Source organism: Lynx canadensis, chromosome X (genome assembly GCF_007474595.2).
Source record: "Lynx canadensis isolate LIC74 chromosome X, mLynCan4.pri.v2, whole genome shotgun sequence".
Classification (NCBI taxonomy): Eukaryota; Metazoa; Chordata; class Mammalia; order Carnivora; family Felidae; genus Lynx; species Lynx canadensis.
The window spans coordinates 104,962,365-104,977,086 of record NC_044321.2 but is presented as its reverse complement, the minus strand read 5'-3'; the positions used below and the strand labels follow the sequence as shown (position 1 = coordinate 104,977,086).

The 14,722-nt window shown below is 40.4% G+C and overlaps 1 protein-coding gene across 3 annotated transcripts in view; it reads right to left on the bottom strand.

The window, feature by feature from the left end:
- Positions 1-10,951, bottom strand: part of SLC25A14 (solute carrier family 25 member 14) — a 58,969-nt gene extending 48,018 nt beyond the window's left edge. For 2 of the 3 annotated variants that reach the window (XM_032592036.1, XM_030305067.1), the window contains exons 1-5: positions 10,874-10,920; positions 10,497-10,743; positions 5,225-5,318; positions 2,843-2,990; positions 128-222 (exon numbers count right to left, since the gene is read on the bottom strand). In XM_032592036.1, the coding sequence (XP_032447927.1) occupies positions 128-222; positions 2,843-2,990; positions 5,225-5,318; positions 10,497-10,571 (412 nt within the window). In that variant the 5' untranslated portion in view covers positions 10,572-10,743; positions 10,874-10,920. Of the gene's footprint in view, positions 1-127; positions 223-2,842; positions 2,991-5,224; positions 5,319-10,496; positions 10,744-10,873 lie in introns of all 3 variants that reach the window. The other variant, XM_030305065.1, reaches the window with a different exon arrangement.
- Positions 10,952-14,722: the final 3,771 nt, after the last annotated feature.

Here is a 14,722-nt window from a genome sequence, read left to right as displayed (position 1 = left end):
GAACTCGCTTTGTCCTTGCAATGACTGTCATCCACTCTCAAGCATCCTATGATGAATGCTTCTTAGTAAGCATGATTTTGATAATCCCTCTGAGTATCACCCTAAAAGAGAAGAAGTCTATACTGACCTTCTAGACGTTCTACAAATAATCTCTTCAAGCTTTGGTAAATGCCAATTTTGATGGTGCCATATGATGCCTGTCTTAGCAAAGCAGGAGCGATTCTGCCAAAAAAAGAAAGAAAAAGTCAATTATACTCAATGTGCACTTGCAGATTAAACACATCTAGATAGTCTACTCATTTTCATTACTCACCTCATTCCACCCAACTACTTCAGAATATGCATTTATTCAAGCATAGTGGAACATTCACCAAGAGACAGCACATTTGGATCATAAAACAAAACTCAACTATTTTTTTTAAGTTTATTTATTTATTTAGAGAGTGAGCGAGTACAGGGGAGAGGCAGAGAGAGAAGGAGAGAGAGAATCCCAAGTAGGCTCCATGCTGTCAGCACAGAGCTCGACACAGGGCTTGAACCCACAGACCATGAGATCATGACCTGAGCCAAAATTAAGAGTCAGACACCTAACCGACTGAGCCACCCAGGCACCCCAAAACTCAACAAGTTTAAAAGAATTGAAGTCATATAGAGTACGTTCTCTGACTATAATGGAATCAAACTAGAAATCAGTAAGGAAAATCCTCAAACACTTGGAAATCAAACATCACATTTCTAAATAATCCATGGTTCACAAGAAGTCTCAAAGGAAATTTTTAAAATACATAGAACTGAATGAAAATGAAAATTGAACCTGTTAAAATACATAGGGCACAGCCAAAGCAATGCTCAGAGGGAAATTTACGTCACGAAATGCTTACATTAGAAAGGAGGGAAATCCCAAATCAACATAAGTTCCTAACTCAAGAAACTAGAAAAAGAAGAGCAAAATAAACCCAAAGCAAGCAGAAGGGGAGGAAATAGTAAAGAGCATAAATTAATAAAACTGAAAACAAAAATAGAGACAAATCCAGCTTTTTTGAAAAAAATCAATAAAATTGATAAACCTCTAGCAAGGTTCATAGTAATAAAAAGATGGAAGTCACCAATATCAGGAATGAAACAAGCAACAGCACTACAAATTCTGCAGCCATTAAAAGAATAAGGGAATACTACTATAAATGACTTTATGCTCATAAATTCAACAACTCAGAAGAAATGGACTAATTCCTCAAAAACTACAAACTACCAAAATTCAGAATGAAACAGATAAAAATATGGGAATCATTAAAAAAACATGAAATAGATCATTTGAATAGTCTCATAACAATTAAAACATTTTAATTCATAATTTAAAAGTTCCCAAAAAGGAAATCTCCAGGCCCAGACAATTTCAATGGGGGAATTCTACCAAACACCTAAAAAAATCAACACTAATCTTACATAATCTCTTCCAGAAAAAAGGAGAGGGAATACTTACCAATTCATTTTATGAGGCTAGTATTACCCCAATATCAAAACCAGACAAAAAGAGTACAAAAAGGAAAAACTACAGGAAAATATCTCTCATGAATTTAGATGCAAAAATCCTTAAAAAAATATTAGCAAATTGAATCTAGCAATGTAGGAAAAGAAGTACACACCCTTATTCACCTCATGGAGATTTTAAAAAAATCAACCTTACTTCCTAACAGCTGTACATATATCTTTCATCTATCCAGAAGATACTAGAGCCAAGATTTCACCATATTTAAGTTCTGCTTATAAACTGAAGACATTCTCACTCATACCCCCTTTGAGATTCTTCCAAGTTGCAGAACTATACTTTAGTAGTTATAAATAGAAAGATGACAGCAGCTTGGATGGTTAAGATTTTAAAAACGATGACTAAATATGCATATTTCTGACTTTACTGCTTGCTATTAGAAATAAATAATCTTGTGATTGTCCATGCTGATTAAAGAACAAGGTGAAACAGATGATCCATGATTCACTTGCTTCGAGATGTATTACTTGATTTTTTTCCCTAAGAAAATTGTCTTTCAAAATTAAGTCTAACATAGGTTAATAATAAAATTGATGTCCCTTCTCTGAGCAGTAAACTGGTAACCTAGATGCAGGAGTGGCCTAGGAAACTGGCAGCAGATACATGACAAAATGGACAATAAACCACAAACCTATAACTAATTAAAAATTGACAAAAAAAGATCGGTCTCCCTCTCTCACATTCTGCATTTTATGCTTAAACTACCAGAATAGTATTTCTTTAAAGAGGAAAATTTTAAAAGAAGTATTTGGCAACTCAGGAAGAATACCACAGAAATATAAGCCGTTAATTGGTGCTGCTATTCACAGGGGCTATTGATGACTCTCAGGAAAACAGGAGAAAGCCAATGCTGCAATGAGATATCCGTTTTAAAATATATCACGCAAAGCCAGATGAACACAAAATCTAAAGCTCAAGACTTACAAGCAAGTGAAATAGAAACTTGCACAGGAATATTGAATTACAAGTTAGAATGGTGAATATGAAGGGCACACACTATCAGACCACTGAAATACATAGTTTCTTTAAAAAGTGTTTTGGGGCGCCTGGGTGGCTTAGTCAGTTAAGCGTCTGACTTAGGCTCAGGTCATGATCTTGCGGTTCGTGGGTCTGAGCCCCGCGTCGGGCTCTGTGCTGACAGCTCAGAGCCTGGAGCCTGCTTCAAGTTCTGTTTCTCCCTCTCTCTGCCTTTCCCCTGCTCATGCTCTGTCTTTCTCTCTCAAAAATAAATAAACATCAGAAAAATTTTTTTGAAAGTGTTTCTATTCAAGAGGTAAAGAAAGAATCCAGTCTCACCCAGAGTACAAAGCCAATACGCCTTCTTCTTTATAGATTCGGAACAAGGCATGAAACATTCCTCGGTATTTTATTTCTTTAAAACGGACATCAATGCTTTGGCCCTGAACTTGAAGGCGTGTTTTAGTCAGGTCCACAGGGAAAGTTCCTATGAAAGAACACACTGATTTATAAGTTTCTCCAAAGAGTCATGGTTAAATTTTGGCTGAATTTAAGCCAAAGACAATTTGAAAACATAAGATGAAGTCCTTTTTATAACACATAGGGGATATCTCTACTAAGAGTACCACTTTCAGAAGAGTTGTATATGGTAAAGTGAAATATACTGTACTGTATCTAGGCAGTAGGATTTGGCCCACAGTATAGTTGAAACTGATATAATAAAATGCTTTAAGATGGTCCTAATATACTGCAAATACAAAATAATTTAAATGATGTTTTAATTTCATCTTTAACATAATACAGTTTGGCATTTGAATCTTCCTCTGCACCCCCCCCACCTTGACTCCCCACTTCTTCATAAATCTCTCTAATTTTTCACAAAGAAGATGGGAAAGCATGGGATTGCTGTTCCAGGTACTCTTATATACTATTATAAAGTTTTGTGAGTTTTTTTTTCTTTTATCTGTTTACAAGAAACAAATAGTTCCCTAATATTATGAAAGATAACAGCAAAGTCCTACTTGGCCGACTCACCTTGGTTCTACGTTTAATTCTGGACTAATAACCAACATAGTGCCTGGGAAATGTCTTTAACCAAACTTCTTTAGTTACCTCCACACACAAAAGTGGTCATTACATTGACAAGATGTGTTGCAGGGAATATTTCGAAGTCTAAAGCTAACAAGGTGACTATGTAGCTCTGGTCACTTATGACTTTGGTATCATAACGCCAGAGCATGTGCCAAGAAAGTCAACAAAGATTAATGGGTTGGGTCACTTTCAAATAGCTTAGGAAAGAGAAAATTGGGAGATGAAAAAACACAATCTAAAAAATATTTCCAAATTAAAATCAAATAGAGAAGAATCCAGTTTGATCTTATTAATCAATTTTCTTCTAAAATGGGACAGAAAGGCGCCTGGGTGGCTCAGTCGGTTGGGCATCCGACTTCGGCTCAGGTCACGATCTCACGGTCCGTGAGTTCAAGCCCCACGTCGGGCTCTGTGCTGACAGCTCAGAGCCTGGAGCCTGTTTCAGATTCTGTGTCTCCCTCTCTCTCTGACCTTCCCCCATTCATGCTCTGTCTCTCCCTGTCTCAAAAATGAATAAACGTTAAAAAAAAATTTTTTTGGGGGCGCCTGGGTGGCGCAGTCGGTTAAGCGTCCGACATCAGCCAGGTCACGATCTCGCGGTCCGTGAGTTCGAGCCCCGCGTCGGGCTCTGGGCTGATGGCTCAGAGCCTGGAGCCTGTTTCCGATTCTGTGTCTCCCTCTCTCTCTGCCCCTCCCCCGTTCATGCTCTGTCTCTCTCTGTCCCAAAAATAAATAAAAAACGTTGAAAAAAAAAATTTAAAAAAAAAATTTTTTTTTAATGGGACAGAGGTTTGAAAAAAGAAGTCTGGGGATGCCTGGGTGGCTCAGTCGGTTAAACAGCCGACTTTAGCTCAGGTCATGATCTCACAGTTCGTGAGTTCAAGCCCCCCACTGGCTCTGCACTGACAGTGCAGAGTCTGCTTCAGATTCTGTGTCTCCCTCTCTCTCTGCCCCACCCTCCACTCATGCTTGCTTTCTCTCTCTCTCAAAATAAATAATAAACTTTTAAAAAGAAAAGAAAAAAAGTCTGAATACTAAGAAAGTTATAAACAACTTAGCATAAAGGAAAGACCATTAGTACAAAAATATAGCAGAAACCCCTATATTGTCGAACTCCCTTTATCTTTTCATGTACATTACTTAAACCTAGAGCAAATTAACAAATCATTAAACTATAAAAAAAAATCTTCCTAAGTTTGACTTTTATTATTAAAATTTTTTTTAACATTTATTTATTTTTGAGCAACAGAGACAGAGCACAAGTCGGGGAGGGGCAGAGAGGGAGGGAGACAGAATCTGAAGCAGGCTTCAGGCTCTGAGCTGTCAGCACAGAGCCTGATGCGGGGCTCAGACCCACGAACTGCGGGATCATGACCCGAGCCAAAGTCGGATGCTTAACCAACTGAGCCACCTAGGCACCCCCTAAGTTTGACTTTCTTAACCTCACTCACCATACCATTAGTAGTACTTTTTTAGAAAATATTACTCGATGGCTTAGAGACAATAGTTTTTAAAACAAAGAGAGTGAGCTTCTTTTCACTTTTTCTCTAATTTTCCCCAAAAATAACTGTCACCATAAGCTACCATCTATACCATAAGAAGCAGACTTGTCAGTTTTCACATTCTTACCAAACTCAGCAACAATAGAGGCAAGGCCGCCATATACAAAGGGTTTCCAATTCAGACCAGACATCTCATGGCTTACAGTGGCACTTTTCTGGGGCTAAAAATAAACACAAATCAGAACAAGGCACAAGAGTGAGGAGCATTTGTTAGTGTTTGATCACATTATTTATATCAACAAAATTAGTAAATGAAGCAGATGTAGAGGAAAAACCCTACCAAGTGGAATGAAACAAAATGGGGGATCCTGTTTTATGTACTGGATGATCATGAATGTGTTCTTTACTGCCACTCTGTACGGGTAGGCGTGCAATTCCCTCAAAGATCAACTTGTGCCCTTCTTTCTCTAGTTTCTTTAATGTTATCCATAGCCCCACCCAAAGAAGAGGTTTCAGTCCATCCAGCACAACCAACTTAGACATTCAACTAGACAATTACAAGTGAAGGAACCTGGAGTTCAAATTATATAGGCTGAGGCATCTCATAAAAGCAGTTCATGGTATTCAGTTATCTTGATTCAGGTGCAAAGCAAAGGCTGACACCACTACCCTCTCATATTCTTAGCCCTCTCATCTCTCCACTAAACTGCAGGGTTTTAATTCATCTAGCTACTTCTAGCTATACACAGCTTCTCCTCACAAAGCCCAAGCTGAGCTAAGTATCTTTTCATCTTCTTCTGGTTCCCAGAGGAATGAAAATAATATAAATGATGTCTCTCTTCTCCCTGACATTTAACTTACATTCATCTAGTGACTCTTTTTCCTTGGTCTTTTTAAGCACATACATACAAATAATGTTTTTCTTTGATGTTCTGACTTTTTAACAATGTATTCTACTCCCAGTCCCCTTGCCTTCTTCCCCATCCCACCCCCATTAGACCTGTCATCTTCAATCTTTTCATTTTTGTTTTTCCTATCACTCAACTATTTCTCTTGGATTCTTTTCCCCACAGTTCTGCCCTCTAGATCAGTGGTTTTCCAATTTTATGTGCACCAGGATGATCTAGAAGAGAGATTAAAACAGAGTGTTGGGGGGCGCCTGGGTGGCGCAGTCGGTTAAGCGTCCGACTTCAGCCAGGTCACGATCTCGCGGTCCGGGAGTTCGAGCCCCGCGTCAGGCTCTGGGCTGATGGCTCGGAGCCTGGAGCCTGTTTCCGATTCTGTGTCTCCCTGTCTCTCTGCCCCTCCCCCGTTCATGCTCTGTCTCTCTCTGTCCCAAAAATAAATAAAAATGTTAAAAAAAAAAAAAAAAAACAAAACAGAGTGTTGGGCCACCCTCAGAATTTCTGATTAGTGGTCTGGGTCCTGCCTGAGAATATGCAAGTTTTCAGATAATGCTGGTGCTTCCATCCTTTAAGAACTACTACTGTTCTATGCATTGCCTCCTAAATCCTGGTCCAGCTGGAAGTAATCTTTTAAGATGGACTCTCAGATTTCTTTTAAATATTCCTTTTTCAGAACTTCACAGTACATATACTATTGAATTTCAAAAATATCTTCCAATGTTTTATGGTCAGGAATAAAGACTCTGAAGTAAGACTACCTAAGTTCAAACCCTGACACTACCACTTACTAGCTCTGTGACCAAGTTACTTAACCACTCTATGCCTGGGCTTTCTGAACTGTAAAATGGGGATAATTATAAATCCTATATTATAGGTTTGTTGTGAAAATTAAATGATATATGTAAAATACGTGAAAAAGTACCTGCCACCTAGTTCAACTTTTTTTAAGTTTATTGTTGCATGCTCTTCAGACTGAGCCAGCCAGGCGCCCTCTAGTTCAACTATTAGCTATTATCATTACTACATTTTGAAAAGTACTAAAATTTACATTTTAGCAGATATTACTTACTGCCCACCTCCCCCACAGCCCAATCTGAGGTTAGCACCATTGAGTCACAGTCTCTTTTTAGAGGAGACAAGGTTTTGCTTTATTTCCCCAGAAGGAAATCTCTGTAACTAAGCACAAATGAACAATTTCCCAAAAGAGGATAGCAAACATGCAGACAAATGTTTTAGTTAGAAGCCACAAATAATTATGGAATAATTATGGATTATGGAATAATAATTATGGAAATAATATTCCATAATTATGGAAACTTCCTTTCAAGCTTAGTGGGATCAGCCAGTCCATCTGATATACAGAGTCGGGAACAGATAGCTCTTTTGGAGGAAAATTATTGAAAGGAATTCTGGAAAACAAAGCAGGAATAGGCACTTCTAGTACCAGCTACAGTCTGAAATGAGTCTTGAGTACTAAATATTATCTTATTAACATTTTCATTTATGCGCACATTTTATTACAATTAACAGTAACACACGACACACACAGCGAGAGGGGAAGCATGGAAAAGCAAGGACCATGACATATCCCCTCTCTTAGTTTGGTCAATGGAGAGGGCATTTTCCCCCCACAATTTAGAGATTTCCCAAAACAGTCAAGCATTTCAAATGGCTGCTATGCTTCTCTCCAAAGCTTTCTTTTTACAACTTCTTTCAATTCATCTCATTACAGAGAAAGCCTCTATCGGAACTTTATTACCTGCTACCCAGACTTTTAATAAGGAAGATGTGCTCAGGGAACAATAATAATAAGTCAGTTAAAGGCAGGGGGCAGAGCCATAGCAGGGAATAGAATCTCAAGTCAGTCGGCCCAGTGGTTCCTTAATGAAGTTTTTACAATTCTGAGATGAAATAAAGAAAATAAGGGCACCTAATACCTTTTTCTTCAGCCAAATGTATTTAATTTAAAGGACTATCTATTAGGAAATCCTGTTCTTCCTACTCCTGGAGCATTTTTTAAAATCACCTTTCTTGTATGAAATATAGTTGGTAGTTGACTTTGTTTAGTGCCTTTCTTAGCAAAATAAGACTGGCTACCTTAATTTATGTCTCCTCTCCACACTTTCATTTAAATATTATTGATCCATGAAATCCAAAATTCTGAGGACCACTGGACAAATTTGACACTGCTACCACTGTCACCTCCCCACCCCCATCTGACAGTAAAATCCCTTTTCCTCCAATGTTAGGAAAGAATCTTGTTACAAAAAAGTCCTTTATCATCTTTAGTTAGGTCTGATTTTAAACCTTCTTTCCTCGTACTGAGCCAGAAGTCTGCCTTCCTCTAGTTTTCACCCATTTGGGGAGGTAATATTAAACGAATGTATTCTTTTTCCCTACAGGGTCCTTCAAGTATTTAAAGACAGCTATCATGCCCTCCTATATCTTATCTTTCTCAGGGTAAATATCCACAATAGTTTTCATCACTCACTATATTATACTTCAATTACTACAGCTGAAAATGGCAGTCATTTTTGTGAGACCATATCACACTACTGAATCATTAAAATGTCACCTTAAAACCTTTAAGTCTGCATACATGTCATGTCATACCTATTCCACAGTTGTGCAATGTTTTTAGAACCTTCATTCACCCCCTTGTATATCTTAATTTCAGGCACACAGGATGAGGCTTATCTTCCAGTTGCTCCATGTTATTTTTCTCTTAACTAGCTAAGATCCCTGAAGGCAAACACCATGTCTCACAGTACTTTTCATAACCCTTAGAATAGCTTGCACAGAATTGGGTATACATCTATTAAATACTTGGTTGGTTCCCGTGTACTATCCTTTATCTATGTATGCAGTGTGTACGTAAAAGATTATGTGAGAACTTAGAAAGTTAACTTGCTGGACCAAAGCAATGCTACACTCTGTAAACAACATTTTGTTTTTGTTGATCGTCAGAGGTTCTCTGCCTAATTCTCCCCCGTTGATTTTGTTACAGAGAATTACTTGTGTAAAAGACCCCAAGCACACTAAAAATGATTTTTACTTGTGAGGGCTATCCCCAGATATGGGTAAAAGGAAACAAACCACATCTGAATTAAAACAGAAACCTTAAATATTCATCGCATAAAAAAGCCAATGAAAATGTATTTAAAATGCAAACGTGTATACTGAAGTCTGACTAAGGAAAATCTGATAGCCTAGAGAGTGGAAGAAAGTCCTAGAATACAAGTTACATAGCCCTACATTACTCCAAAGATCTGGTCAGAAAAATCTTGAGTGTTTTTCTCACTTTCTCCTTTTAAAAAGAGTAGGCATTATAGATACTCAGACTTGGGAAGTAATAATGGAGAATGAAGCAAATATTTATTGAAAGCACACAAAATGCCCAAACCTGCAACATGCTATGAGTATAAACCTCATGTTAAAAAAAAAAAAAAAAAACAGAACACATGCTCTAACATCAGGACAGTATTTATCATTCAACCTATCTTTCCTGGATAATCAAGGAGATTGGGGTGGGGATAAAGTTGTATGAAATTGAGTACTTGCCTTTCAAGAGCTTATAGTCTGGTGGAAGAAATCAAAGTTTCTCATTAGAGAAAAAAGTAAGTATTAAATTACATAGTACAAACTGTAAGAGCAGAAGCATGGTAAAGGAGACAATCAGCACAGGCCTGAATAATTTGAAAGGCTTGTGGAGATGAGAGAACTTAAAATGGGCCTTGACAGAGTACAGGTAGAATCAGGATAGGTCTAGGTAAGGGAGGGGTGGAGGAGGAAAAGAGGATGAACAGAGACACAAACATGGGGGGGGGGGGACACAGCATGTGGAGGCAGGCATCAGTATAGCTTGTTCTGAGAAGGAATATTGCAACCTAACCTGAACAGAGAATTCTCTTAACAGATTGATACAATTATCAGACAAGAAGTATGATAAAGAAACAGGCTGAAAGGCTTGAAACCAAAATATGTGTTTGGCAGGGTGGGAGGGAGGCTGTAAGTTTTTGAACAGGGAAGGGACTTGGGGAAATCCACCACATTTTAGTTAGCCTACTCAGGCTGCCGCAAACAGTGGATTCCAAACAGGATAGGCAAGGAAACTAGCTTAGGATGTTGTGAAGTAAAGCAGACAAGATGCTTGTTGACAATGAGGTTAGAGATAAACTTCTAAAATGGAGACACAAAGGAACTTGATGATGTAGGGAATGAAGACAAAAGTTCACAATAACTCTAAGCATCCCTAGCCTGGAAAAAAAACAAGGAAACACTGACAGCAAGCTACAAACGTCCCTGCTGTTTGTTACCTTATCTGAGAAACTAATTCATGTTGAGAATAGCTGTCATCCCAATTAGTTAGCTGAACTGCATTTTAATAGATGCCTTCAATGCCTTGACCTCAAAGAGTGGCAGGGGGGTAGAAACTGAAGGGGAGCATCTTTTAACAGCATCCCTCACACTAACACAATGGAGGTGTTTGCTTACTCCGCTTACAATCACGGCCGCCGTTGCAAACTTCACCCTTAGAAAAATTAGGATTATTCCAGGAAAGATACCCATTCACCCTCTGGGTAGCAGGATCTTGCCAGTTCCTCAGCTGTCAGAGCGAGTTCGTGGAGAGAAGGGAGGCGCCTGAAGAAGGCGGCCTCCCAAGGGGGTCGAGGAAGCAGGGTTCAATCGAAGAAGTAAAACCACCGATGCCAGAAGAGTGAAAGACAGGGAAGGGACTCGGCTGAGGGGAGAGAGAGATCAAAGGACCGTTAAGCCCCTCCCAGGCCGGGAACAAGGCCAGCCCGGCCCCGCGCGGCCTGGCGCGGCCCAGCCCCGCTCCCCAGCCTGGATGTCCAGGAGCTCCCCCTCACCTGCTCAGGCTCAGCGGACGACTGGGAAGCCGAGGCTCCCACAGTCGGAAGCGGCACCGCAACGCCAACCCGGAAGCATTGAAACCAACGGAAGTAACCAAGTTGTCGCCTCGGCAACGGTGGTGGCTCCGGCATTCCAACACCGCCTCCTCAAAGCCTAGAAAAGAAGGCGCAAAATGAGAGGCGGGAACTACAGAGGTCTAAGCGGGGGAGTCGAGCAGGCTGCGGGTGCAAAGGCTCAGAGAGGGCAACCTGACTTTTGGGATGTGTAGGGATAAAGAAGGAAGGCGTGACAATTTGGCAGCTTCTGCAGTTCACGTGCTCTCCAGTTGGGGGCAGACATGTCGCCTCGTTCCCGCGTTACCAGGCAACTGGCGCGTACCAGGACTACGGGGGGGGGGGGGGTGCGGCGCGTACTAGGAGCAGGAAGGGGGGGGTGGCGACGCGTATTGGACTAGGAAGGGGGGGCAAGAAGAGTGGGGCCAGCCAAACCTAAGGGACGCGAGGGGCCTGCAGACTGTAGTGAAGGGGTGGGGCAAGGCGCCTGCGCGCAAAGTACGAAAAAGGAGGGAAAGTTAGGGGGCGGAGCAAAGGAGTTAAAAGTAGGAAAATGAGGGTAAGGAGTGAGCGGTATTTAATGAAGTGTCCGAAGTCGTTAAGAAAATAAAGATCAAGTAAGTAAATAAACCTCAGCACCGACTAGACGCCAGGTATTAGCGACTGAGGACTCAGACTCAGGCCCTGTACTCAAAGCACACGATTGAGAAAAAGCAGATTGGAAACAGAAAGTGGGACCACATAAAGTTAGAGTCTTGAGAGTATAAGTGCTGACGGGGGAGTCCAAGCTAATCCGAACCTCACAACCAGCCGAAGAATGACGAGCGAGCGAGCCGGTTGACCAAGCCCACTGACCAGCTTCTGGCCCCCTGGTACCAGAAGGAATGGTTGCAAAGCACCCTGGGTAATTCTGTTGGCCAATGGACTACTTTTGATTTTCAAACCTCACACGCGAACGTTCCGAAATCACGCGAGGATACGAAACAACAGGGCTTGTGTGGTGAGGACAAGGAAAAGCGGGTAAATGCCAGGAACATCACATAAGTGATTGTTGAATTAACAATCACATAAGTGATTGTTCAATTAATCCTTGGAATACCTTTGTTGTGAAAGGACCTTTCTCATTTTAGTCAACACCTTGGTTTTTACTCCTATTAAAAAATTTCTTCGGGCAGCACACATAATACCACCTGACGTACAATGATTACCAAGCATGAGGCAAATAGCTTCATGTGCAGACAACTACTCAATGAGACAGGTACTATTATTTTCCCCTTTTGGTAGATGAGAAAACTGAGGTCTTAAGAAGTTACTAGAGTAACTTGGTAATGGCAGAGATGGGATTCAAATTTGGGTCTGACTCAAGAGCCTAGGCTCTTAACGACCATGCTATACTGATTCAGCTTTAATAATTCCCTTGTTGGGGCGCCTGGGTGGCGCAGTCGGTTAAGCGTCCGACTTCAGCCAGGTCACGATCTCGCGGTCCGTGAGTTCGAGCCCCGCGTCAGGCTCTGGGCTGATGGCTCAGAGCCTGGAACCTGTTTCCGATTCTGTGTCTCCCTCTCTCTCTGCCCCTCCCCCGTTCATGCTCTGTCCTTCTCTGTCCCAAAAATAAATAAACGTTGAAAAAAAATTTTAATAAAAAAAAAATAATTCCCTTGTTACTTTCAAAAACTTTCTTACTAAAAATAGATAATATAAAAACCATGTGCATGCCTTACAAAATTTGAATTCCCTTCCATTTACATCTAAGCAAAGCACTCCCTTCCAGCCAAACAGGCTCATAGCTTAGAATCCCTATTCGGAAGAACTGTACTCTCTCCAATGATGTGAAGTCTATGTCTCCAGTGGGGACCTGGTCTTGTCCCTCACATCCAGGTCACCGAACCTTGTAGAATTTAGGCCCCCTCTGTGAGCAAATCACCCAATTTTTCTACAAGACAGCACTTTTGCCTCCTCAGCCACTGCTACCACCAGCTAATCTCACTGATCACCTAGATAAACCTGTTAAAAGGGAACTTTGTTTTCAAATGACTTATTTTAAAAGTTCTACAATAGATGAATTTAAAATAGCATTTGTAGCACCATTGTAAACACATACCACACTTTTATTTAACACATTTGCTATTTGATTGCTTAGTTTATTTTCAACATTTTTCTAAAACATACAAAAGATCTAATCCTCATTATCAAAGGTGGCTATTTTCCTTTTTAATTACCTTCTATTTGTAGTCTCTATCACACAGACCAGTATTTGATTATACTCTGTCTTGTGTTATGCCTGAATTCTGATATCTCCAAGAGATAAAGTATTGAAGAAGATAGAATACTGGAATCTTCAAGTTGGAAGGAGATTTAGAGGTTGCTTCTATAATACTCATTATGAACAGTTATTCAGTCTCTGTTAGAATACTTCCAGTGTAAGTATACATCACAAGTCAGCCATTACACTATTTTTATTCAATGACACAAGAGAGTGAAAAGGCAAGGTACAATCTGGGAAAAGAGATTTTTAATCCATATGTCCTACAAAATCTCACATCCATTATAAATAAAGAACTCCTAAAACTCAGCAATAAAAACAGAGACACCTCAGGGCTATTGGGTGGCTCAGTCTGTTAAGCATCTGACTCTTGATTTCAGCTCAAATCATGATTCCAGGATTGTGGAATCAAGCCCCATGCCAGGCTCTGCACTGAGCGTGGAGCCTGCTTAAGATTCTCTCTCTCCCTCTGACCCTCTCCCCGACTCTTGAACATGTGCTCGCTCGCTCTCTCTCTCTAAAAAAAAATTTTTTTTAAATAAAAAGAAACACAGGCAACTCAGTGTGTATATAGAATATCATTCAGTCATAGAAAAGAATGTGATCCTGCCATTTATGACAATATGGATGTATCTAAAGGGTTTTGTGCTAAAACAAGTCAGACAAAGACCAATACCATATGATTTCAATTATTTTTTTAAGTTTAGTTATTTATTTTAAGAGAGAGAGAGAGCAGGGAAGGGGCAGAAAGAGGGAGAGAGAATCCCAAGCAGGCTCCACAGAGACCAATGTGGGGCTCAAAACCACAAACCATGAGATCACGACCTGAGCCAAAATCAAGAGTCAAACGCTTAAACGACTGAGCCACCCAAGTGCCCCTGATTCCACTTATATGTGGAATCTAAAAAACAGGGGAGCATGGGTGGAACAGTCCGTTAAGTGTCTGACTTCAGCTCAGGTCATGATCTCATGGTTCATGAATTCCAGCCCCAAGTTGGGCTCTGCGCTGACAGCTCGGAGCCTGGAGCCTGCTTCAGATTCTGTGTCTCCCTATCTCTCTGCCCTTCCTCGGCGTGTGTTCTCTCTCTCTCACACAAAAGCAAATAAGTAAGCATTTAAAAAAAAAAAAAGGAATCTGAAAAACAAACAAACCCAAAGAGTCATAAACACGGAGAACAAAACCGGTGGTTGCCAGAGGGGAGGGGGATGAGGGAATGGGCAAAATAGGTGAAAGGGATTAACAGGTACAAACTTCCAGTTATGAAATAAATTACTCACGCAGATGAAAAGTACAGCATAGGAAATATAGTCAATAACATTGTAATAATGTTGTATAGTGACAGATGTAAGAACACTTACCATGCTGAGCAATGTGTAAACATATACAATTGTCGAATCACTGTTATACACCTGAAACTAATATAACATTGTATGTCAGTTCTACTCCAATAATTAAAAATTTTTTTAGGGCGCCTGGGTGGCTCAGTCGGCTAAGTGTCCGACTTCAGCTCAGGTCATGACCTCACGGT